This window comes from Oncorhynchus mykiss, chromosome 1 (genome assembly GCF_057628025.1).
Source record: "Oncorhynchus mykiss isolate SJ-2025 chromosome 1, ASM5762802v1, whole genome shotgun sequence".
Lineage (NCBI taxonomy): Eukaryota > Metazoa > Chordata > Actinopteri > Salmoniformes > Salmonidae > Oncorhynchus > Oncorhynchus mykiss.
In genome coordinates this window covers 55,714,207-55,741,672 of record NC_143022.1, presented here as the reverse complement: position 1 = coordinate 55,741,672, position 27,466 = coordinate 55,714,207, and the positions used below count along the sequence as shown (strand labels likewise).

Sequence of the window (27,466 nt, the reverse complement as noted above, 5' to 3'; positions counted from 1 at the left end):
AGACCCATTTGTGACCAAGCTTTAACTTCCTGATGTCTTGAGATGTTGCTTCAATATATCCACATAATTTTTCTTCGTCATGAAGCCATCTATTTTGTGAAGTACAGCAGTCCCTCCTGCAGAAAAGCACCCCCACAACATGATGCTGAAACCCCTGTGCTTCACGGTTGGGATGGTGTTCTTCAGCTTGCAAGCCTCCACCTTTCCCCTCGAAAAATAACGGTGGTCATTATGGCCAAACAGTTCTATTTTTGTTCCATCAGACCAGAGGACATTTCTCCAAAAAGTACGAGCTTTGTCCCCATGTGCTGTTGCAAACTGTAGTCTGGCTTTTTTGGGGCGGTTTTGGAGCAGTGGCTTCTTCCTTGCTGTGCTGCCTTTCAGGTTATGTCAATTATAGGTCCTGCTTTACTATATAGATACTTTTGTACCTGTTTCCTCCAGCATCTTCACAAGGTCCTTTGCTGTTGTTCTGCGATTGATTTGCACATTTCGCACCAAAGTACGTTCATCTCTAGGAGACAGAACGCGTCTCCTTCCTGAGTGGTATGATAGCTGCGTGGTCCCATGGTGTTTATACTTGCTTACTATTGTTTGTACAGATGAACGTGGTACCTTCAGGCTTTTGGAAATTGCTCCCAAGGATGAACCAGACTTTTGGAGGTCTTATATTTTTTTCTGAGGTCTTAGCTGATTTCTTTTGATTTTCCCATGATGTCAAGCAGAGAGGCACTGAGTTTGAAGGTAGGCCTTGAAATACATCCACAGGTACACCTCCAATTGACTCAAATAATATAACTTAGTCTAACAGAAGCTTCTAATGCAATGGCATCATTTTCTGGAATTTTCCAAGCTGTTTAAAGGTACAGGCAACTTAGTGTATGTAAACTTCTGACCCACTGGAATTGTGATAGTGGATTAATAAGGAAATAATCTCTGTAAACAATTGTTGGAAACATTACTTGTGTTATCTCTCTCTTTTGATGACGTCTGTAACTGTAATAGTATTGGTTTCATGCACGTTAACATGAGAAGCCTCCTCCCTAAGTTTGTTTTATTCACTGCTTTAGCACACTGCCAACCCGGATGTTCTAGCTGTGTCTCAATCATGGCTTAGGAAGACCACCAAAAATTCTGACATTTTCATCACTAACTACAACATTTTCAGACAAGATAGAACTACCAAAAGGGGCGGTGTTGCAATCTGCTGCAAATATAGCCTGCAGAGTTCTGTCCTACTATCCAGGTCTGTACCCAAACAATTTGAACTTCTACTTTTAAAAATCCACCTCTCTAAAAACAAGTCTCTCACCGTTTCCCCCTGCTATAGACCACCCTCTGCCCCCAGCTGTGCTCTGGACACCATATGTGAACCCCACATCTATCTTCAGAGCTTGTGCTGCTAGGCGACCTAAACTGGAACATGCTTAACACCCCAGCCATCCTACAATCTAAGCTTGATGCCCTCAATTTCACACACATTTTCAATGAACCGACCAGGTACCTCCCCAAAGCCGTAAACACGGGCACCCTCATAGATATCATCCAAACCAACTTGCCCTCTAAATACACCTCTGCTGTCTTCAACCAAGATCTCAGCGATCACTGCCTCATTGCCTGCATCCGTAATGGGTCAGCGGTCAAACAACCTCCACTCATCACTGTCAAACGCTCCCTGAAACACTTCAGCGAGCAGGCCTTTCTAATCGACCTGGCCGGGGTATCCTGGAAGGATATTGATCTCATCCCGTCAGTAGAGGATGCCTGGTTATTAAAAAAAAAAAAAAGCCCTATTCAAGATATTTAGAACCAGGTTCTCCCCAGACCTGACTGCCCTTAACCAACACAAAAACATCCAATGGCGTTCTGCATTCGCATCGAACAGCCCCCGTGATATGCAGCTTTTCAGGGAAGCTAGAAACCAATATACACAGGCAGTTAGAAAAGCCAAGGCTAGCTTTTTCAAGCAGAAATTTGCTTCCTGCAACACAAACTCAAAGAAGTTCTGGGACACTGTAAAGTCCATGGAGAATAAGAACACCTCCCAGCTGCCCACTGTACTGAAGATAGGAAACACTGTCACCACTGATAAATCCACTATAATTGAGAATTTCAATAAGCATTTTTCTACGGCTGGCCATGCTTTCCACCTGGCTACCCCTACCCCGGTCAACAGCACTGCACCCCCCACAGCAACTCGCCCAAGCCCTCCCCATTTCTCCTTCTCCCAAATCCAGTCAGCTGATGTTCTGAAAGAGCTGCAAAATCTGGACCCCTACAAATCAGCCGGGCTAGACAATCTGGACAATCACTTCTCAAATGATTGCCTCGCCTGGTTCACCAACTACTTCTCTGATAGAGTTCAGTGTGTCAAATTGGAGGGTCTGTTGTCTGGACCTCTGGCAGTCCCTATGGGGGTGCCACAGGGTTCAATTCTTGGACCGACTCTCTTTGTATACATCAATGATGTCGCTCTTGCTGCTGGTGATTCTCTGATCCACCTCTACGCAGACGACACCATTCTGTATACTTCTGTCCCTTCTTTGGACACTGTGTTAACAACCCTCCAGGCAAGCTTCAATGCCATACAACTCCGTGGCCTCCAATTGCTCTTAAATACAAGTAAAACTAAATGCATACTCTTCAACCAATTGCTACCTGCCCGCCTGTCCAACATCACTACTCTGGACGGCTCTGACTTAGAATACGTGGACAACTACAAATACCTAGGTGTCTGGTTAGACTGTAAACTCTCCTTCCAGATCCACATCAAACATCTCCAATCCAAAGTAAAATCTAGAATTGGCTTCCTATTTCGCAACAAAGCATCCTTCACTCATGCTGCCAAACATACCCTTGTAAAACTGACCATCCTACCAATCCTCGACTTCGGCGATGTCATTTACAAAATAGCCTCCAATACCCTACTCAACAAATTGGATGCAGTCTATCACAGTGCCATCCGTTTTGTCACCAAAGCCCCATATACTACCCACCATTGCGACCTGTACGCTCTCGTTGGCTGGGCTCGCTTCATACTCGTCGCCAAACCCACTGGCTCCATGTCATCTACAAGACCCTGCTAGGTAAAGTCCCCCCTTATCTCAGCTCGCTGGTCACCATAGCATCACTCACCTGTAGCACGCGCTCCAGCAGGTATATCTCTCTGGTCACCCCCAAAACCAATTCTTTCTTTGGCCGCCTCTCCTTTCAGTTCTCTGCTGCCAATGACTGGAACGAACTACAAAAGTCTCTGAAACTGGAAACGCTTATCAACCTTTAAGCACCAGCTGCCAGAGCAGCTCACAGATTACTGCACCCGTACATAGCCCATCTATAATTTTGCCCAAACAACTACCTCTTTCCATACTGTATTTATTTTATTTATTTATTTATTTTGCTCCTTTGCACCCCATTATTTTTATTTCTACTTTGCATATTCTTCCACTGCAAATCTACCATTCCAGTGTTTTACTTGCTATATTGTATTTACTTTGCCACCATGGCCTTTTTTTGCCTTTACCTCCCTTATCTCACCTCATTTGCTCACATCGTATATAGACTTGTTTCTACTGTATTATTGACTGTATGTTTGTTTTACTCCATGTGTAACTCTGTGTTGTTGTATGCTTTGCTTTGTCTTGGCCAGGTCTCATTTACAATTGCGAACTTGTTCTCAACTTGCCTACCTGGTGAAATAACTAAAAATGCACAAAGTAGATGTCCTAACCAACTTACCAAAACTAGTTTTTTAACAAGAAATCTGTGGAGTGGTCCTACCCTGAGGGTATGTAAACTTCCTACTTCAATTGTATGTGGTAGTGGTGGAGTAGGGGGCTTGAGGGCACACAGTGTGTTGTGAATGTGTTGTAATGTTTTTGAAATTGTATAAACTGCCTTAATTTCGCTGTACCCCAGGAAGAGTAGCTGCTGCTTTGGCAACAGCTAAGGGGGGGATCTATAATAAATACACTCTCTGGGATTTATTTTGGAATTCAATGCACATTTAATGAGCATGGCTACCACAGCTTTCTGCAGCAAAATGCCATCCAATCTGGTTTGCACTTAGTGGGACTATCCTGGCTGTGTAAGGGATATTTGATGGGTGGCCAGCCCTTGGAAGTGCCTCGTGATGTATACTCCATCTTTTACCAGTCCTTGACTAGTCTCCCCCTGGTGGCTGACCTGCTGTACGCCACAAGTGTGAAAGGACGCTCGCTATAATGGCGCCGGAGGGGATGGCTGCCGTTTTACGGGCTCCTAACCAACTGTGCTATTTTGTTAGTTTTTTTGTGTTGTTTTTAACTTATTTTGTACATAATGTTGCTGCTACCGTCTCTTAATGACCGAAAAGAGCTTCTGGGCATCAGAACAGTGATTACTCACCTCGAACTGGACAAAGAAAACAAGAAAATACTCATCCAGAAGCGGTGCTCCAAATGGCCAGGGATTTTCATGCAGGCAAACGTAAATCCGTTTTACCTCATTTCTACCAGCATGTCACGTGCAACCAGAGGAACAAAATCTCTATACCACCTTTACTCCACACATAGAGACGCATACAAAGCTCTCCCTTGCCCTCCATTTAGAAAATCTGATCATAATTCTATCCTCCTGATTCCTGCTTACAAGCAAAAACTAAAGCAGGAAGTACCAGTGACTCGCTCAATACGGAAGTGGTCAGATGAAGCAGATGTTAGGCAACAGGACTGTTTTGCAATCACAAACAGGAATGTGTTCTGGGATTCATCCAATGGCATTGAGGAGTACACCACCTCAGTCACCGGCTTCATCAACAAGTGCATCAATGACATCGCCCCCACATTGACCGTACGAACATATCCCAACCAGAAGCCATGGATTACAGGCAACATCTGCATCGACCTAAAAACGAGCTGCCACTTTCAAGTAGCGGGACACTAATCCGGACGCTTATAAGAAATTCCGATACGCCCTCAGACGAACCATCAAACAGGCATAGCGTCAAAACAGGATTAAGATTGAATCCTACTACACCGGCTCTGACGCTCGTCGGGTGTGGCAGGGCTTGAAAACTATTACGGACTACGAAGGGAAACCCATGCGCGAGCTGTCCAGTGACGCGAGCCTACCAGACGAGCTAAATGCCTTTTTATGCTCGCTTCGAGGCAAGCAACACTGAAGCATGCATGAGAGCACCAGCTGTTCCGGACGACTGTGTGATCACACTCTCCATAGCCGATGTGAGCAAGACCTTTAAACAGGTCAACATTTACAAAGCCGCAGGGCCAGACGGATTACCAGGACGGGTACTCAAAGCATGTGCGGACCAACTGGCAAGTGTCTTCACTGACATTTTCAACCTCTCCCTGCCTGACTGAGTCTGTAATACCAACATATTTCAAGCAGACCACCAATGTCCCTGTACCTAAGGAAGCAAAGGTAACCTGCCTAAATACACTGCTCAAAAACATAAAGGGAACACCAAAATAACACATCCTAGATCTGAATGAATGAAATATTCTTATTAAATACTTTTTTCTTTACATAGTTGAATGTGCTGACAACAAAATCACACAAAAATGATCAATCAAAATCAAATTTATCAACCCATGGAGGTCTGGATTTAGAGTCACACTCAAAATTACAGTGTAAAACCACACTACAGGCTGATCCAACTTTTGATGTAATGTCCTTAAAACAAGTCAAAATGAGGCTCAGTAGTGTGTGTGGCCTCCACGTGCCTGTATGACCTCCCTACAACACCTGGGCATGCTCCTGGTGAGGTGGCGGATGATCTCCTCCCAGACCTGGACTAAAGCATCCGCCAATTCCTGGGACAGTCTGTGGTGCAACGTGGCGTTGGTGGATGGAGCGAGACATAATGTCCCAGATGTGCTCAATTGGATTCAGGTCTCGGGAACGGGAGGGTCAGTCCATAGCATCAATGCCTTCCTCTTGCAGGAACTGCTGACACACTCCAGCCACATGAGGTCTAGCATTGTCTTGCATTAGGAGGAACCCAGGGCCAACCGCACTAGCATATGGTCTCACAAGGGGTCTGAGGACCTCATCTCGGTACCTAATGGCAGTCAGGCTACCTCTGGCGAGCACATGAAGGGCTGTGCGGGCCCCCAAAGAAATGCCACCCCACACCATGACTGACCCACCGCCAAACCGGTCATGCTGGAGGATGTTGCAGGCAGCAGAACGTTCTCCACGGCGTCTCCAGACTGTCACTTCTGTCACATGTGCTCAGTGTGAACCTGCTTTCATCTGTGAAGAGCACAGGGAGCCAGTGGCGAATTTGCCAATCTGTGGAAAGAACTGAAAACTGCTGTTCACAAATGCTCTCCATCCAACCTCACTGAGCTCGAGCTGTTTTGCAAGGAGGAATTGGAAAAAAATTCAGTCTCTCGATGTGCAAAACTGATAGAGACATACCCCAAGCGACTTACAGCTGTAATCGCAGCAAAAGGTGGCGCTACAAAGTATTAACTTAAGGGGGCTGAATAATTTTGCACGCCCAATTTTTCAGTTTTTGATTTGTTAAAAAAGTTTGAAATATCCAATAAATGTCGTTCCACTTCATGATTGTGTCCCACTTGTTGTTGATTCTTCACTAAAAAATACAGTTTTATATCTTTATGTTTGAAGCCTGAAATGTGGCAAAAGGTCGCAAAGTTCAAGGGGGCCGAATACTTTCGCAAGGCACTGTATGTCGGTAGCCATGAAGTGCTTTGAAAGGGTGGTCATGGCTCACATCAACGCCATCATCCCGGAAACCCTAGACCCACTCAAATTCACGTTCCGCCCCAACAGATCCACAGACAACGCAATCTCAGTTGCACTGCACACTGCCCTTTGCCACAAAAGGAACACCTATGTGAGAATGCTGTTTTATTGTCTACAGGTCAGCGTTTACACACCGTTGTGCCCACAAAGCTCATCACTAAGCTAAGGACCCTGGGACTAAACACCTCCCTCTGCAACTGCATCCTGGACTTCCTGACAGGCCACATCCAGGTGGTACGTGTAGGCAACAACATCTGCCATGCTAATCCTGAACACTGGGGCCCCTCATGTACTCCCTGTTCACCCACGACTGCGTGGCCAAACACGACTCCCAAGACCATCGTTAAGTTTGCTGACCACACAACAGTGGTATGCCTGATCACCTACAATGATGAGACACCCTACAGGGAGGAGGTCAGAGACCTGGCAGTGTGGTGCCAGGACATCAACTTCTCCCTCAATGTGAGCAAGACAAAGGCTGATTGTGATCTACAGGAAAAGGTGGGCCGAACAGGCCCCCATTCTCATTGACGGGTTTGTAGTGGAGAGGGTGAAGAGTTTCAAGTTCCTTGGTGTCCACATCACCAACGAACTATCATGGCCCAAACGCACCAAGACAGTCGCGAAGAGAGCACGACAACACCTTTTCCCCCCCAGGAGACTGAAACAATTTACATGGGTCCCCAGATCCTCAAAGTTCTGCAGCTGCACCATCAAGAGCATCCTGACCAGTTGCATCACTGCCTGGTATGGCAACTGCTCGGCATCTGACCGTAAGGCGCTACAGAGTGTAGTGCCAAGCTTCCTGCCATTCAGGACCTACATACTAGGCGGTGTCGGAGGAAAGCCCAAAAAATTGTCAACGACTCCAGTCACCCAAGTCATAGACTGTTCTCTCTGCTACCGCATGGCAAGCGGTACTGGGGCGCCAAGTCTAGGACCAAAAAGCTCCTTAACAGCTGTAATATTTGTGTTGTGGAGAAATTACCAGGCAGTAAGTAGATGGGAGTACAGTTAGTTTCCTTTAGTCAAAAAACTTGTGCTCTACAGCCCCCGGCCCAATAGTGCGCATTTGCATTTCCAATTAGGTGTAGTAACATAACACAGCTGTAATACATTACTGTTTAGTAACAGCATAGTAACTAATATAAACCGCTGTAGATCACAAATACTACAACAGCTTCTACCCCCTAGCCATATGACTGCTGAACAATTTATCAAATGGCCACCCAGACTATTTACATTGACACCCCTTCCCCATATGAGTTTTTTCACTGCTGCTACGCGCTGTCTATTATCGATGCATAGTCACTTTACCGATACCTACATTTAAAAATGACCTTGATTAACCTGTATCCCGCACAAATTGTTAACAGAATTACCCAAAAATCTGTAACAAAAAGACTGCAACTGAATTAGTAGGCACAAACCACAGTTTGGTCACCTGTTACTAGCCTCCCTTCCACTGGCATACTGTTATGTTCAGCTCAATGTTTTGTTTCGCTTTCTCACATGGTGGTCAAAGCAAGAGTGTGAAAACAGTCTGGACAACCCCTCCCTCTCTCTCTTCTCCCTCTCCAGTTATGTCACCTTTCCCGGCTCTTACTGACACCAACCCATGAGCCCCTTTTAAATTCCATTTAGTCTAATCAGCCCTCTCACCCACTGAGCACTGACTGACATGAAATTTAGTCCAGATCTGAACCAGTCAATGTTTCACATGTTTATACACCACAGTAAAGAAAAGTAAAGTAGTTTAGTACAGTAGAGCACACTATAATTTACTGTACTGAACTATACTCTACTGTGCTATACTGTACTTAACTCTACTTTACTGTGCTGTATGTACTGTGATGTCCAAACTTGTGAAACATAGATGTCTATGATTAGTACAGGTATGGTCCAGCCCGGAGCAACCAAATTTGGTCTTGTTTGGGTGCGGAGCTCATTAGAATAATACCCAAACATTGAAAAGAGGATATGACATTTTTCTAACTTTGTGTACCTATTCAGGGTATATCACCATGAAGAGACTGACGTTCATAATTATGCATTTCTGTATTGTACAGATCAGGGACCCATGATGTCATTCTGTTACCGGGTGTTAATCCACTTCTCTTACTGTAGCTCAATAATCAAAATAGATTTTTTCAAACTCAATGTGTCATATCATAGATGACCCCCTATTCTTTCTGCAGATATTTGAATCTTAATACGGAGTAGATATTTAACGCTTTTTGGAAAACGTGGTCACACCATAAACTGCAGGAGATTTTACCATTATTCTGTTACCAAACTTTCCATCTGCACTGTTCTTTGAGTACATGTGTTTTTGTAAAATGTTGTATGGTTTGTTTAACTTTATTTCTGTCCCTCTCACTGTTTGTAAAGTGCTGTATTTTGTGAAAAAGATTCCTCCTGCCACAAAATACTACCATTGTAACATCTCATCCTCTCTCTCCGTTGACAGGCAGCGATAGGAGATGTCCATGTGAAGGGTATTATGTATCGAGCTGTGGAGGCAGATATGGGTAAGGATAACAACGATCTCTGCGTTGTTCTCAAATAGTTACTTTATGATCATTGGAAACAGGGGAGTGTATGCTCTGATTGGGGCAACGCAGTCTGTTATGTTATATGTGGTATCTTTACAAATTATCTCAGGTGTTTGTGCTACTGTATATGAATGTCTGAAAGAATGTGAGGAGAGTTCTACATCAAGTTCATTGCCATTGCTCGTATCTTCAAAGAGATTACTAGGAAATAGTATTATTGTAGTTCCTAGAAAGAATGTATTTTCTGTAGACAATAGCAATTGTCTGACAGTGTAGATCAATTTTACTGTGTTTTCACTACCCCCCTATATCTTTCTATCCCTTTCTTTTCTCTCTCTCTCGCTCTCTCTCTGTAGAGAACTATATTTCCTATGGGGAACAGACTCACGCTGTGTTGAAGAAGCTCTATGAGGATGGCAAGAAGATGTTCCTCATCACCAACAGCCCCTTTGACTTTGTGTGAGTGTCAACTGTCAACCTGTGTTCATGCATCTTGTGTGGCTCCGTCGGTAAGATCTTGGCACTAGCAAACGGCAGTGTTGTGGGTTCAAGTTCTGAAGATATCACATACAATACAAAAAAAATTATCACTGTACTGTAAGTTACTCTGAGATTTCCGTCAGTACTGAGCTAGGCTTTACATCCACAACATTTGTTAGATTCACGGGGAGGCTTGACCCAAATCCACTGGTCTAAATCAAAGAGCTTCCATCACCTACTCATGTCATGGTTACAGGAATGTTAGCTACATTCTTGTTAGCTACATTCAGTCCTCACTGTGATGAAATGGCAACGGCTTGAAACAAGACTGATTTAAAAAATGGAACAAACGGTTGATGAACTAACCTCATGAGTGTGCAGATATGTTTGTGTGCTGTGTGCTGTGTGTGTGTTCTATATTCTGTTGTGTACTGTGTGAATTCTAATATAACATCTAATATGTGAATTCCCAGGGACCGGGGAATGAACTACATCGTGGGGAAGGACTGGAGAGATTTGTTTGATATTGTCATTGTGCAGGCCGACAAACCAGGCTTCTTCAACGACAGGAGGAAGTAAGTATTGGAACTATATAAAGACCTTTAAACTTCTGTTATGTCCCTTTTGGTCTCCACAGGGTACCTACATAAAGACTTCATGACACATTCATAAGCAGTACATAAGCGTTCCATAAATGCTTATGTCAACTACCGCAAGTTGAAGTCCTCATGAAAGTAAGTCCTCTTCAAATAAAGTGTTAGCGTTTTTCTTCCTCTGTCCATCCTAGGCCCTTCAGACGAGTAACAGATAAAGGGGTGCTGCATTGGGACAGGATTCACAAGCTGGAGAAGGGGAAGATCTACAAACAGGTACAGGACAATTCAATTTAGCTATTGAATGTGAGTTTAAACTCCTTTTTGGGGTCTATGGAATTATTGCATTTTTCTTTGATACAGGTATGTGTTTGTTTCAGGGAAACCTATATGAGTTCCTGAGACTCACTGGTTGGAGGGGGTCCAAGGTGCTGTACTTTGGAGATCACATTTACAGTGACCTGGCTGTGAGTGCAACAACAATTTGCAAATGCTTTAGCTACAACAAGCAGTCATTCAAAGTGACAACATTTCCACATACAGTATGTACGTCATAAAAGTAACTGGTTATTTGAGGTGTTATGCGTCTCCCTGTAGGACCTGACTCTGAAGCACGGCTGGAGGACAGGAGCCATCATCCCAGAGCTGAGGAAGGAGATCAAGATCATGAACACTGAGCAATACGTCCACCTGATGACCTGGCTACAGGGCCTGACTGGACTCATAGAGCACATGCAGGTAGGTGGGGGCGGGGAGAGGTGTGTTGAATACTGAGTACATCCACCTAATGACCTGGCTACAGTTACTTTTGGATTACTTTTGCCTTAAAATATACCCCCCCCCCAGAGGAAGTTGGGGCCACTATTTCAACATAGTTTTCTGTCCAATAGATGAAATGCACATTTAGGTTCCACCTGCAAAGAATGACGAGGGCTGCTTATACATATTCACGAATGTGGGAATTTCCACGTGGAGTTGATAAACATCAACAAATAGGGCACTGACAGTTGTCAGTGTAGCTAGCTAGCATGCTAACCTTTTCTAGCTAGCTATCTTGCTAACCTTATCTCCCTAGCTAATATTATGTTTGTTTTTTTACTACGCCATATTCAAAAGATTAGCCAGCTGGCCCTATGGCTGGTCCTGGAGCTGAATCTGTCATACCTTAAGGGAACATTTCGGCATTTCGTGTATGATCAGTGAGAAAGTCCATATTGCAAATGTACGGTCCCTTACCAGACGTCCGAAATCGTTTGTAAAATTCGCGGTCGGCGTCGGGCCGTGCGGTAGGGCCGGACCTACCGGGAAGTCATCGAATGAACTTTGTCGGACGTTCGGTTTCCGTTTTTAAAAAAAAAACAAGTTTCGGACCGTTTTTCCGCCGTCCCGGACATTCCCACCAGATGGCATACGGAATCATATGGCAATTTGGCAAAACATCACGAATCACGACGGGGCCTTATCTCAAAAACTGAAAATATTTCGAAGCCAAAACTTGGCGAGCGTAGGTTTGGCGTAACGGGCAGTTGGCCCCGAACGGGATGGCGTCTAGGCCTCGACGGTTTTTGAGTTACGGCCATTTTTCTGGGATTAAAGGCTTAAAATGGAAGTAGAGAAATTATTTTTCCACTTCAGGTCAAAGCCAAGGAGCCTCCGGTGTCAATAAAAAAAGAACCAGCCATTTATCTATCGTCATTTAAGAGAAACGGAACAATGACAAATTGGTGATGGTCACAAATAGTTTTTTTTTTTTTTCAACGGTTACAGATCCAGTTGCAGGGTGTTCATACAAATCTTTTTAAAGTGTGCTGCGGAGCTCTGCGACATTTCTGTGATTTTCTATGATTTTCTGAAATAACACAATAACCGACCATTAGAATAGTAGGCCCAAAATGAAGCCTGCCCCACAATGTCATTTGCTTTTGAGTGACAGTGAGAGAACCGTTAGGGTGAGAAGAAAAATTCCACCACATGAATGTTCCTAAGGTCCTCCCGATCTGAACAAGCCTAACCTTGACCGTGTGGCATTAACCATTCACAGTAAAACAGGGTTTTTTGATCTCACAGATTACAGTGACATCTCTCCCCATAGGAATACATAGCCTGCACCACAAAATTCAACCTGAAGCCTATATGGGTTATGAATGCCGTATGAACCTGTCTTCGGTACCAGTCCATCAGGCCACTATGAGGTCTACCTGTGTCGAATCTAAGCTTCCTGGACCAACCGGAAGTGGTTAAAATGCCCCTAAAAGTGTATATCCATACCCTGCCTGCAGTTTGACAGACATAGTGCATTCAGGCCTGTGTAAATCAGTCAATTCTTAACGTAAAGACTTAAAACTCAGGATTCTGTAAAAGCATACCCCAATGAGGATATGTGGTGACTTATAGCTTCCTGTGCCAACCGGAAGTGCCATAATTGGTGTCTCAGGGGCTGTTTCGAAGGGTTAAAAAAGTCTGATCTTTCCAAAACTTCATATGTGTGATTAGGCAACCCCCATGAACTGTAAATCAGTCATTTTTCCCAAAAAAAATCAAAGGAAAAAAAAATCACACTAAAACACAACTTGGATGGAGGGACGTATTGGGGTGCGTAGAGACAGACAGTGGCTGCAATAGTTAGCTTTGTTGGAGCTAAAAATGAACGGTCGGACCTAGAGTTCCGAAACTTTAGAAACCTGTTCTAGACCTCCGGTCGATGGTGCGTGGCGAGTTACGTGGCTCTAGACGGTTCTCGGACCGAGAAACAGCCTCGTACATTTGCAATAACTTCAATTCATTTTTGCATCACGAAAATGACGACGTTTAGAAAAGTCTCAGAGACGCAAGGCTAGGTGCGTTGAAACCGGCTCGGCCCATAGAGACGGACCCCGACGTTTCTGTCCGATAGCTCGTTCAAGGACCCCGTAGCAAGGCATGGAAATAAGTGGATTTTCAGCACCAATTAGGGTTTTTCTCGGACACCAAATGACCTATCGAGCCGAAACTCGGGATTCGGGGTCGCCTCACATAGGCCTTCGCATAATGTCCGAACTGGACCCGCAGCTAGAACGTAACTATGTGTTTTACCTTTTTATTATGTTTTCAACTGAAGGCGCTGTGAATTATGGGCCTGCTCTGACATATGTGATAGTTGGCTACTAAATGAGTAGGAAAAAGTGGGTTTGGTGTCAATTGATATCCGTTTGGTGTCATAATGACATCTAATTGACTGATGGACACTGACTTGCTAGTTGACTTTTGTACATTTGCAATATGTTTAAACGGAGAGGGACCATCACCAAAATGGCATTCTGAAATCAACACAAAAAATGGCATCACCATAGTCTCCAGACTGTGCCGAGTTCAAGGAGACGCCCCGCTTGACCGTAGCTCGTTCTGAGTGCAGCAAACTTGAAAAAAAGAAGGCCCAAAATGAAGCCTGCACCACAATGTCATTTGATTTTGGGTGGCAGTGAGAGAACCGTTAGGGTGAGAAGCACAATTCCACCACATGAATGTTCCTAAGGTCCTCCCGATCTGAACAAGCCTAACCTTGACCGTGTGGCATTAACCCTTCACAGTAAAACAGGGTTTTTTGATCTCACAGATTACAGTGACATCTCTCCCCATAGGAATACATAGCCTGCACCACAAAATTCAACCTGAAGCCTATATGGGTTATGAATGCCGTATGAACCTGTCTTCGGTACCAGTCCATCAGGCCACTATGAGGTCTAGCTGTGTCGAATCTAAGCTTCCTGGAGCAACCGGAAGTGGTTAAAATGCCCCTAAAAGTGTTTACCCATACACTGCCTGCAGTTTGATAGACATAGTGCATTCAACCCTGTGTAGATCAGTCAATTCTTAACGTAAAGACTTAAAACTCGGGATTCTGTAAGTGGCTATGTAAATCAAGACATGTGTTTACTTATAGCTTCCTGTGCCAACCGGAAGTGCCTTTAATTGGGTCACACTCTCTGTTTCGAAGGGTTAAAAAAGTCACATCTCTCCAAAACTTCATATGTGTGACTAGGTAACCCTTCTGAACTGTAAATCAGTCATTAATCCCAACAGATGTCAAAGAAAAGCTCCCTCACACACACACAGGAAGGATGGAGTGATAAAGTGCGGTGCTTAAAGACACAGAGAGCAGGAAATGGCATTACCATAATCCCTAGGCCGTACCGAGTTCAGCGAGATATCCTGCTTGACCGTAGCTCGCTCGGTCTAGGCGCAGCGACCATTAGAATAGTAGGCCCAAAATGAAGCCTGCACCACAATGTCATTTGCTTTTGGGTGACAGTGAGAGAACCGTTAGAGTGAGAAGAAAAATTCCACCACATTAATGTTCCTAAGGTCCTCCCGATCTGAACAAGCCTAACCTTGACCGTGTGGCATTAACCCTTAACAGTAAAACAGTGTTTTTTGATCTCACAGATTACAGTGTCATCTCTCCCCATAGGAATACATTGCCTGCACCCTTAATTTCAACCTGAGGCCTATGTGGGTTATGAATGCCGTATGAACCTGTCTTCGGTACCAGTCCATCAGGCCACTATGAGGTCTACCTGTGTTGATTCTAAGCTTCCTGGACCAACCGGAAGTGATTAAAATGCCCCTAAAAGTGTTTACCCATACACTACATGCAGTTTGATAGACATAGTGCATTCAACCCTGTGTAGATCAGTCAATTCTTAACGTAAGGACTTAAAACTCAGGATTCTGTAACAGCATACCCCAATGAGGATATGTGTTGATTTATAACTTCCTGTGCCAACCGGAAGTGCCATAATTGGTGTCTCAGGGGCTGTTTCGAAGGGTTAAAAAAGTCTGATCTTTCCAAAACTTCATATGTGTGATTAGGCAACCCCCATGAACTGTAAATCAGTCATTTTCCCCAAAAAAATTCAAAGGAAAAAAAAATCACACTAAAACACAACTTGGAAGGAGGGACGTATTGGGGTGCGTAGAGACAGACAGTGGCTGCAATAGTTAGCTTTGTTGGAGCGAAAAAAGAACCGTCGGACCTAGAGTTCCGAAACTTTAGAAACCTGTTCTAGACCTCCCGTCGATGGTGCGTGGTGAGTTACGTGGCTCTAGAAGGTTCTCGGACCGAGAAACAGCCTCGTACATTTGCAATAACTTCAATTCATTTTTGCTTCACGAAAATGACGACATTTAGAAATGTCCCAGAGTCGCAAGACTAGGTGCATTGCGAACGTCTCGGCCCATATAGACAGACCCCAACGTTTCTGTCCGATAGCTCATTCAAGGACCCCGTAGCAAGTCATGGAAAATAGTGGATTTTCAGCACCAATTAGGGTTTTTCTCGGACACCAAATGACCTATCGAGCCGAAACTTGGGATTCGGGGTCGCCTCAGCTAGGCCAACACATAACATAAGAAATGGACCCGCAGCTAGAACGTAACTACGTGTTTTATGGTTTTTATATGGTTTGAACCGAAGGCATTGTGAATTTTTGGCCAGCTCTGAAGTATGTAATAGTTGGCTACTAAACGAGTTGGAAAAAGTGGGTTTGGTGTCAGTTTGTATCAGTTTGGTGATCAGAATGATATCTAATTGACTGATGGACTCTTGTCCACTTGACTCTTGTACATTTGCAATATGATTCTATAGTGAAAAAACATCACCAAAAGCGACATTCTGAAATCAACCCAAACGAGCGATTGAGATGACCCAGAATCACTGCAAAGCCATCCCGAGTTCATCGGGCCAGTCAATTTCACATTCCTGCAGGATTTTTATAGCATGACAAATTCGTGATGGTACCTGCCCATTAAAACATATTGCAAATGCACAGTGACTTTGAAAAAGTAAGGAAACAAAAAAAAAATACATCTAAAACATTTTGAGCATGACAAATTCGTGATGGTACCTGCCCATTGAAACATATTGCAAATGCACAGTGACTTTGAAAAAGTAAGGAAACATAAACAAAAAAACATCCAAAAAAATGTTGGGTAACCAGTTGCATATTTTAGATCACAAGCTTGAATTTTGAGCATGACAAATTCGTGATGGTACCTGCCCATTAAAACATATTGCAAATGCACAGTGACTTTGAAAAAGTAAGGAAACAAAAAAAAATACATCTAAAAAATTTTGAGCATGACAAATTCGTGATGGTACCTGCCCATTGAAACATATTGCAAATGCACAGTGACTTTGAAAAAGTAAGGAAACATAAACAAAAAAACATCAACAAATTTTTTGGGTAACCAGTTGCATATTTTAGATCACAAGATGACAAAGGTATAGTTTGAGCAAAGTAAAGCTTGAATTTTGAGCATGACAAATTCGTGATGGTACCTGCCCATTAAAACATATTGCAAATGCACAGTGACTTTGAAAAAGTAAGAAACAAAAAAAAAGACATCTAAAAAATTTTGAGCATGACAAATTCGTGATGGTACCTGCCCATTGAAACATATTGCAAATGCACAGTGACTTTGAAAAAGTAAGGAAACATAAACAAAAAAACATCAACAAATGTTTTGGGTAACCAGTTGCATATTTTAGATCACAAGATGACAAAGGTATAGTTTGAGCAAAGTAAAGTTTGAATTTTGAGCATGACAAATTCGTGATGGTACCTGCCCATTAAAACATATTGCAAATGCACAGTGACTTTGAAAAAGTAAGGAAACATAAACAAAAAAACATCCCAAAAATGTTTTTGGGGGTTACCAGTTGCATATTTTAGATCACCAGGTGCACATTTCAGGTCACCAGGTGCACATTTCAGATCACCAGGTGCACGGAGGAAAATATTTACTTTTTGACTTCCTATGACATCATATTGCAAATGGAGAAAACATATGCCTTATGCACAAGTAAAACAAAAAGAAATATGATAATACAAGTTGACAAAGGTATAGTTTGAGCAAAGTAAAGTTTGAATTTTGAGCATGACAAATTCGTGATGGTACCTGCCCATTAAAACATATTGCAAATGCACAGTGACTTTGAAAAAGTAAGGAAACATAAACAAAAAAAATCAAAACATTTTTGTTGCACATTTTAGATCATCAGTTGCACGGAGGAAAATCGTTACTTTTGACTTTGACTTTTGACTTCCTATGACATCATATTGCAAATGGAGAAAACATATGCCTTATGCACAAGTAAAAAAAATATGATAATAAAGTATGACTAAAGTATGTTGATAAAGTTCTTATACATGTGTAATTGACACAAAAATCGAAAGAATTTTGAAAAACGGTCCAGAAAGCACTTTTTTAAGGATGTGTGAAGTTTTTTACCAAATTTTGACATTTTTGACTTTTGACTTCCTATGAAATCATATTGCAAATGGACAAAACATATGCCTTATGCGCATGTACTTAAAAAATATATATATATGATGACAAAAGTATACTCATACAGTTCTTACACATGTGTAATTGACAAAAAACTCGAAAGAATTTCGAAAAAAGGTCCAGAAAGCACTTTTTTAAGGGGTTTTAAGTTTTTTTTATTTTTTTATTCTTTTTTCAAATTTTGGCTTTTGGATGTTGACTTGGGTGCCATTTGCAATATGAAAAGCCCCGGTGGAACGCACTATTGGAATTTTGAAGTGTTACAATTGGCAATTGCCATATGGCATTTGCAATATACTTTGCATGAATCAACGCCAAATTGGGTGGTATTGGCCATCGTGTATATGGTTTGTCCAATGCCAATATTCCGCCATTTGTTTTTGTCCAAATCAGGGGGGTATTCCCTTACATAAGTATTGATTTAGGCTATCCCTGGCGAAGTTCACCCTATCTTTTTCCAAGATGGTGTAGCAGTGCAGACGTGGTTTGTCGTCCTCTCATGTAATTTTTGTATTTTTCGTCTTTTTTTTTTTTATATTTCAATTTATTTTCAATCTCTTTTCCATTTTTAAATTAAATATACCTTCTGGTAACCCGCCTCACTCAATGTGATATGGATCCGCTATTTTCTTTAGACCTTATAGCCAGAACCACCATCAGAAGCTAACCAGCTAATTAGCTACTAGCTATTTAGTATTGTCAGCCACTGCTAGCGGCCTTTACCTTCTGCACAGATACCAGCTGTTTTTTAGCCTGGATAATACTTGCCAGCCTGCCAGTATTGGACTGTTCTCTCCACTACAACGCCGGATTCCTGCCGTAAACCCTGGACCATTACTCTTGATCATCACCGCTAGCTAGCTGCCACCAAGTGACCCAGCCCCGAAGCTAGCCCTGAGCCAGGTCCACCTCCCAACCTACTCAGTGATCACTCGGCTACACAGCTGATGCCTCCCGGACTCTACCCCAACACAGCTAGAATCCACTACTCCACCGGATCCTTGCCGTAAGCTCTGGACCTTTGCATCGGATCATCGCTGCTAGCTAGCTGCTTCCAAGTGGCTATAGTGGGTAACGCCCCTGCCCTGAAGCTAGCACCAGTTAGCCGTGAGCCAGGCAATGACTACAACTACAATACCTCTCTCACCATCTGGCCTGGACCCTTTGTCGACACGGCGCCCCGCCATACCACCACGACTGGTCTGCCGATGTAACTTCATCCGCTGTGCCCTCAACCGGCCTTTGCCTGACGTCGGAGCAGATGCTTCTACTTACCCCAGCCTGCTAACTTTAAGCCCTCGTGCTAGCATAGTAACGACTTCCCTGCGGCTTCCCTGTTCCATCTATTGCTGTTCACTGGACCCTATGATCACCGTGCTACATAGCTGATGCCTGCTGGACTGTTCATTAATCACGGTACTCCATTTTGTTTATTTTTTGTTTATCTGTCGGCCCCAGCGTCGAACTCAGGCCCTGTGTGTAGTTAACCGAACCTCCCTGCCCATTCATCGCCATTTTACCTGTTGTTGTTGTCTTAGCTGATTAGCTGTTGTTGTCTTACCCTTTGTCGTCTTAGCTAGCTCTCCCAATCAGCACCTGTGATTGCTTTTTGCCTCGCTTTATGTCTCTCTCAAATGTCAATATGTCTTGTATACTGTTGTTTAGGATAGTTACCATTGTTTTAGTTTACTGAGGAGCCCCTAGTCATATAACTCCTTTGTCCCACCTCCCACACATGCTGTGACCTCACCCAGCATAACTAGCGTGTCCAGAGATGCAACCTCTCTTATCATCACTCAGTGCCTGGGTTTACCTCCACTGTACCCACACCCCTCCATACCCATGTCTGCGCATTATGCCCTGAATCTATTCTACCACGCCCAGAAATCTGCTCCTTTTATTCTCTGTCCCCAACGCACTAGATTACCAGTTTTGATAGCCTTTAGCCGTACCCTGATCCTACTCCTCCTCTGTTCCTCGGGTGATGTGGAGGTTAACCCAGGCCCTGCGTGTCCACAGGCACTCTCATTCGCTGACTTCTGTAACCAAAAAATACTTGGTTTCATGCATGTTAACATCACAAGCCTCCTCCCTAAGTTTGTTTTACTCACTGCTTTAGCACACTCCACCAACCCTGATGTCCTTGCCGTGTCAGAATCCTGGAAGGCCACCAAAATTTCGGAGATTTCCATCCCCAACTATAAAATGTTCCATAATGATAGAACTGCCAAAGGGGGAGGAGTTGCAATCTACTCCAGAGATAGCCTGCAAAGTTCTGTCATACGTTTCAGGTCTATTTTCAAACAGTTTGACCTTGTAATTTTAAAAATAAATCTCTCCAGAAATAAGTCTCTCACTGTTGCCGCCTGTTATAGACCCCCCTCAGCTCCCAGCTGTGCCCTGGACACCATATGTGAATTGATTGCCCCCCCCCTTCTATCTTCAGAGTTCGTTCTGTTAGGTGACCTAAACTGGGATATGCTTAACACCCCGGCAGTCCTACAATCTAAGCTACAGTGCCTTGCGAAAGTATTCGGCCCCCTTGAACTTTGCGACCTTTTGCCACATTTCAGGCTTCAAACATAAAGATATAAAACTGTGATCCAATTTTGACCTAAATGACTAATGATGATAAATACAATCCACCTGTGTGTAATCAAGTCTCTGTATAAATGCACCTGCACTGTGATAGTCTCAGAGGTCCGTCAAAAGCGCAGAGAGCATCATGAAGAACAAGGAACACACCAGGCAGGTCCCGAGATACTGTTGTGAAGAAGTTTAAAGCCGGATTTGGATACAAAAAGATTTCCCAAGCTTTAAACATCCCAAGGAGCACTGTGCAAGCGATAATATTGAAATGGAAGGAGTATCAGACCACTGCAAATCTACCAAGACCTGGCCGTCCCTCTAAACTTTCAGCTCATACAAGGAGAAGACTGATCAGAGATGCAGCCAAGAGGCCCATGATCACTCTGGATGAACTGCAGAGATCTACAGCTGAGGTGGGAGACTCTGTCCATAGGACAACAATCAGTCGTATATTGCACAAATCTGGCCTTTATGGAAGAGTGGAAAGAAGAGAGCCATTTCAAAACGTTATGTTTGGCGTAAAAGCAACACAGCTCATCACCCTGAACACACCATCTGTCAAACATGGTGGTGGCAGCATCATGGTTTGGGCCTGCTTTTCTTCAGCAGGGACAGGGAAGATGGTTAAAATTGATGGGAAGATGGATGGAGCCAAATACAGGACCATTCTGGAAGATAACCTGATGGAGTCTGCAAAAGACCAGAGACTGGGACGGAGATTTGTCTTCCAACAAGACAATGATCCAAAACATAAAGCAAAATCTACAATGGAATGGTTCAAAAATAAACATATCCAGGTGTTAGAATGGCCAAGTCAAAGTCCAGACCTGAATCCAATCGAGAATCTGTGGAAAGAACTGAAAACTGCTGTTCACAAATGCTCTCCATCCAACCTCACTGAGCTCGAGCTGTTTTGCAAGGAGGAATGGGAAAAAAATTCAGTCTCTCGATGTGCAAAACTGATAGAGACATACCCCAAGCGACTTACAGCTGTAATCGCAGCAATAGGTGGCGCTACAAAGTATTAACTTAAGGGGGCTGAATAATTTTGCACGCCCAATTTTTCAGTTTTTGATTTGTTAAAAAAGTTTGAAATATCCAATAAATGTCGTTCCACTTCATGATTGTGTCCCACTTGTTGTTGATTCTTCACAAAAAAATACAGTTTTATATCTTTATGTTTGAAGCCTGAAATGTACTTTGCGACCTTTTGCCACAAGGGGGCCGAATACTTTCGCAAGGCACTGTAGATGTCCTCAATCTCACACAAATTATCAAGAAACCCACCAGGTACACCTCTATATCTGTAAACATGGGCACCCTCATAGATATTATCCTGACCAACTTGCCCTCCAAATACAATCAGGTTCTCAGCGATCACTGCCTCATTGCCTGCATCCGCTATGGGTCCGCGGTCAAACAACCACCCCAAACGCACCCTAAAACACATCTACGAGCAGGCCTTTCTAATCGACCTGGCCCGGGTATCCTGGATGGATATTGACCTCATCCCGTCAGTTGAGGATGCCTTGTCGTTCTTTAAAATTGATTTCCTTACCATCTTAAATAAGCATGCCCCTTTCAAAAAATTTAGAACTAAGAACAGATATAGACCTTGGTTCACTGCATTCGACCAGCACAAAAACATCCTGTGGCGGACTGCACTAGCATCGAATAGTCCCCGCGATATGCAACTTTTCAGGGAAGTTAGGAACCAATGTACGCAGGCAGTTAGGAAAGCAAAGGCTAGCTTTTTCAAACAGTCTTGCATCCTATAGCTCTAACTCCAAATAGTTTTTGGACACTGTAAAGTCCATGGAGAATAAGAGCACCTCCTCCCAGCTGTCCACTGCACTGAGGCTAGGTAAGACTGTCACCACCGATAAATCCACGATAATCAAGAATGTCAATAAGCATTTCTCTACGGCTGGCCATGCTTTCCTCCTGGCTATCCCAACCCCGGCCAACAGCTCTGCACCCTCTGCACCCTCCGCAGCTACTTTTCCGCCGCCATTGTTGCAACCCCTATTATCAGTCTGTTCAACCTCTCTTTCGTATCATCTGAGATCCCTAAAGATTGGAAAGCTGCCGTGGTCATCCCCCTCTTCAAAGGGGGTGACACTCTAGACCCAAATTGTTATAGGCCTATATCCATCCTGCCCTGCCTTTTCCAAAGTCTTCGAAAGCCAAGTTAATAAACATCACTGACCATTTCGAATCCCACTGTACCTTCTCCGCTGTGCAATCTGGTTTCTTAGCCGGTCACGGGTGCACCTCAGCCACACTCAAGGTACTAAACGATATCATAACCGCCATCGATAAAAGACAGTACTGTCCAGCCGTCTTTATCGACCTGGCCAAGGCTTTCGACTATGTCAATCACCGTATTCTTATCGCAGACTCAACAGCCTCGGTTTCTCAAATGCCTGCCTCGCCTGGTTCAACAACTACTTCTCAGACGGAGCTTCAGTGTATCAAATCGGAGGGCCTGTTGTCCGGACTTCTGTCGGTCTCTATGGGGGTACCACAGGGTTCAATTCTCGGGCCAACTCTTTTTTTTATGTATATATCAACGATGTCGCTCTTGCTGCGGGTGATTTCCTGATCCACCTCTATGCAGACAACACCATTCTATATACATCTGGCTCTTCTTTGGACACTATGTTAACTAACCTCCAAATGCGCTTCAATGCTATACAACACTCCTTCAGTGGCCTCCAACTGCTCTAAAATGCTAGTAAAACCAAATATATGCTTTCCAACCGTTCACTGCCTGCACTCGCCCGACCGACTAGCATCACTACTCTGGACGGTTCTGACTTAGAATATGTGGACAACTACAAATACCTAGGTGTCTGGCTGGACTGTAAACTCTCCTTCCAGACTCGTATATTAAACATCTCCAATCATAAATTGAATCTAGAATTGGCTTCCTATTTCGCAACAAAGCCTCCTTCACTCACGCCGCCAAACATACCCTCGTAAAACTGACTATCCTACCGATCCTCGACTTCGGGGATGTCATTTACAAAATTGCTTCCAACACTCCAGCAAACTGGATGCAGTTTATCACAGTGCCATCTGTTTTGTCACCAAAGCCCCTTATACCACCACCACTGCGACCTGTATGCTCTTGTTGGCTGGCCCTCGCTACATATTCGTCGCCAGACCCACTGGCTCTATGTCATCTATAATTCTATGCTAGGTAAAGCTCTGCCTTATCTCAGCTCACTGGTCACCATAACAACACCCACCCGTAGCAGGTATATCTCACTGGTCATCCCCAAAACACCTCCTTTGGTCTCCTTTCCTTCCAGTTCTCTGCTGCCACAAATTGCAAAAATCGCTGAGACTTGTTTTTCCCTCACTAACTTTAAACATCAGCTATCTGAGCAGCTAACCGATCGCTGCAGCTCTACATAGCCCATCCCCATATTGTTTTTATTTACTTTTCTGCTCTTTTGCACACCAGTATTTCTACTTGGCCATCATCATCTGCTCATCTATCACGCCAGTGTTCATTTGCTAAATTGTAATTACTTCGCTACTATGGCTTATTTTTTTGCCTTACCACCTCACACCATTTGCACACACTGTATATAGCCCCCCCCCATCCCACATTGTCTTATTGACTGTACGCTTGTTTATTCCATGTGTAACTCTGTGTTGTTGTCTGTGTCGCACTGCTTTGCTTTATCTTGGCCAGGTCGCAGTTGTAAATGAGAACTTGTTCTCAACTAGCTTACCTGGTTAAATAAAGGTAAAATTATTTGTTTTTAATTTAAAATATCTTTGACTTTTTTTCTTTTTTTTTAACAAACATCCTTTCTGAATTCAAAAGTAATCCAATAATTAATAATCTAGTTTTTAAAAAGTATCTATAATCTGATTACAATATTTTTGCTGGTAATGTACTGATTACACTTAGTTCGTAATCAGTTACTCCCCAACCCTGTCCCTACTTCCCAGCTCCACAGATATGTATTCTCAGTATGTATGTAAGCAGTTACACAGTATGTCTTCTTCTCCCTCCATTCCAGGTCCACAGAGACCCAGCGTCGCAATCTGTTGTCCAGGAATGGATCAAAGAGAGAGAAGCCATGAGGTACCATGGGGAATTCCTTTTAATGTGCATGAGCCTTTCAAGAATCTCAAGAGAAGCATTATGTAATTTGTAATGAGTCCTCTTATTTGTTCAAAGTCTAGAAGTTATACTATAGATATTTTGATAATACTTTCTTTGAAAGGCACCTTCAGTACATAAGGAATTCATAACACATTTATAATCTACATAAGAATTCCATATGAATGTAGCTACCCTTCAAATAAAGTTTTACCGATATTTTCCTTGACATGCAATGCAAATGAGCACTGTCACTTGATAACATATCTTACGTGTTTTATCATACAACAGATCGCAGACTAAGGACATCTTCAACAGCCAGTTTGGGAGTCTCTTTCGAACGTACCACAACCCCACCTACTTCTCCCGCCGCTTGTCTCGTTTCGCTGACATCTACATGGCCTCCCTCAGCTGTCTGCTGAACTATGACTTCCAGCACACCTTCTTCCCTCGCCGGACCCCCCTGCAGCACGAGTCACCCTTCTGGCCCGAACAGACCAGCGCCGGAGCCCTGAAGATGCCCTTCATACCCCACAGGACCACGACTGAAGAGTAGAGGGAGGTAGGGTTTCAGTGTAACACCCCATCCGGACCTGCTCAAAGTAGAGGGGGACGGGTTTCATTGTGACACACTCCGCCCGGACCTGGTCTGGACACAGAGCTCTCTGTGGGCCCTATTCAGAGTTGAGATTAGTGTGCACAACTCAGTTTTGCGCCGATCATTCATTCATTCGTGTAAATTGGAGACTGGCACAAAATTGTAAGTTAAGTGCGTTGTCTTCAAGTCAGAATACTGTCCTGAGATGGGTTCTGGACACGGCTGACTTGGACTTCAACCGTTCATTACATATTTAGGACATGTGGACTGTAACCTAAAGGCCATTCACTAGATACTGTACATACTCCATCTCATATGCTGGCTTTTTCACAATAACTTGAATATTGCTGCTCTTTAAAATCTTGTCACGACATCTCACTATTACACGTGTAGGTTTCATCTATCTATAAAGATTTAGGACGTTAGATAATATACAGTAAGTATATACCCTCTTTAATAGTTCTGCAATGTTTCAATGCAATTCTATTATCATTAAGAGAACCACTAACAGTAGAGTTGCTTAGTATACCAAACACAAAGTATTAAGTTTGATGAATGTGCTTGACAGACATACAGTAGATCAGCAAACTTTCATCCAAACAAGGTCAAAATATGTCATTGTGATCTCTAATTTCTTAGTAAGTATGTGTGGGTGGGAGAGAGAGCGCAAGAGAGGATAATTGTCCGTACAGAGTGAATAGCGTTTATTTTATAGCAGTCTTGAAAGACGTCGGGCCAAGACATGATATGTGCATTATCTGTAACATTCATGGTAATCATATATTTATGTAAATGTATGATATGCACTTGTATAGTTAGTTACCTGTGTATTAAGATGCTCTTGGCCTTTTTAACTATATACAGTATCTGTAAAAAGTTGGTTATAAAGGGGTAATAAGGGATGACCACCTAAAGCAGGTGGTCTCTGAACCTGTAAGCACAGAGAAACACAGACTCCTGATATTATCTAGCACAGGAGTTTTGTGTGATGTTGAATTGTTTGAAATGATGACTTGACATTTTCAAAGACATGCCTTACGCGTCTGTCACTAGAACTGCACTGTAGATCATATATTAGTGATGCTTTAGTTTAGAATATATTATTCCCTGGTAATAAGGGAGATAGGCCTACCCTGAAATCATATTTTTCACAAAGGCTTTATTGTTATTAGTAGTCCTTACTAGTTCAGGTACTAGCCACATTAATAGCACTCAGACACAACCGACATAACTGTCAGTTTATTTTTCATAGAAAAGGGTAATATGCTGTATTTCATTGACAAATGTATGTTTCATCGTCCAGTGTTGCGTGGCTATCTTTTTTGTTTGTTTTCTTAAACATTGTGCTTTAAAAAGTATAAAATGTAAAAGTGTATTCAAATAATTTACTTTGCATTAAAATGTTCAGATATTAGATTTATTCGTTTTTTGGGGAAACGAACAAGAAAATGACATTGTTTATGATCATCGATGAGGCTTAATGTTTTAGAAATCTATTGTTTGAGATATACAGTGTGGTCTGAAATTATTGACATCCTTGATAAAAATGAGTAAAAATGACTTCATAAAATAAGTTATTAAATTCAAATACTGAGCTATACTGAACAAAAATATACATGCAACAATTTCAAAGATTTACTGAGTTACAGTACATATAAGGAAATCCGTCAATTGAAATAAATTCCTTAGGACCTAATCCATGGATTTCACATGACTGGGAAAACAGATATGCATCTGTTGGTCTCAGATAACTTTTTAAAAAATGTAGGGGCTTGGATCAGAAAACCAGTCAGTATCTGGAGTGACCATGTTAAGGGAATTTTTATCAATGATGACTAATTATGTATACATTTCAATCAGGACTGACTAGTCCAAATGCTATTATGTACTGTACATAATTAATTTTCTCTCTTGCTCCCATTCCCAATTGTATATAATATAGTCAGGAGTTTAGTAACAATGACGGTCTGTTCCTTTGTACAAATGAATGAACTATCTCCAGACTGTCTAGAATGCTGATTTACAACTGACTGACCTTGGCTTCAGGCGAGGAGGGAAGGCTCGAGAACTATAGGGCCTCTCTACCCGTGTCATGAAGAGATAGAACATTTAGAAAACGCTGACGTCATTTTCAGTTTATAACCTATGGAAAAATGTGTATGTACCAGTACTCTCTTGAATTAAACGCTGTTACCTGACTTTTAAGACCGGGGCTCTGTCCATTCTTATAAATATATAGGGTCTTACAAACCCTTCAAATGCATTGACAGAGTATTTAATTCTGATTGGGAAATAATACAGAGGAATTTAGAATTCCTTCAACAATTGGTCCTTCGAAGCCGGATCTAAAATACCCGTCTCTTCCATCTGGAGGTCGTACGCCGGAAAAAAATTGTGCACGTTATTAAAGACCTGGCCCCGGAATGGA

The 27,466-nt window shown here is 42.9% G+C and overlaps 1 protein-coding gene across 2 annotated transcripts in view; it reads left to right on the top strand.

Moving 5' to 3' along the window:
* Positions 1-27,243, top strand: part of LOC110525255 (5'-nucleotidase domain-containing protein 3) — a 45,951-nt gene extending 18,708 nt beyond the window's left edge. For both annotated transcript variants that reach the window (XM_021605237.3, XM_090234678.1), the window contains exons 7-14: positions 9,245-9,305; positions 9,686-9,788; positions 10,283-10,384; positions 10,597-10,678; positions 10,783-10,869; positions 11,000-11,140; positions 24,358-24,422; positions 24,732-27,243. In XM_021605237.3, the coding sequence (XP_021460912.2) occupies positions 9,245-9,305; positions 9,686-9,788; positions 10,283-10,384; positions 10,597-10,678; positions 10,783-10,869; positions 11,000-11,140; positions 24,358-24,422; positions 24,732-24,996 (906 nt within the window). In that variant the 3' untranslated portion in view covers positions 24,997-27,243. The remainder of the gene's footprint in view (positions 1-9,244; positions 9,306-9,685; positions 9,789-10,282; positions 10,385-10,596; positions 10,679-10,782; positions 10,870-10,999; positions 11,141-24,357; positions 24,423-24,731) is intronic.
* Positions 27,244-27,466: the final 223 nt, after the last annotated feature.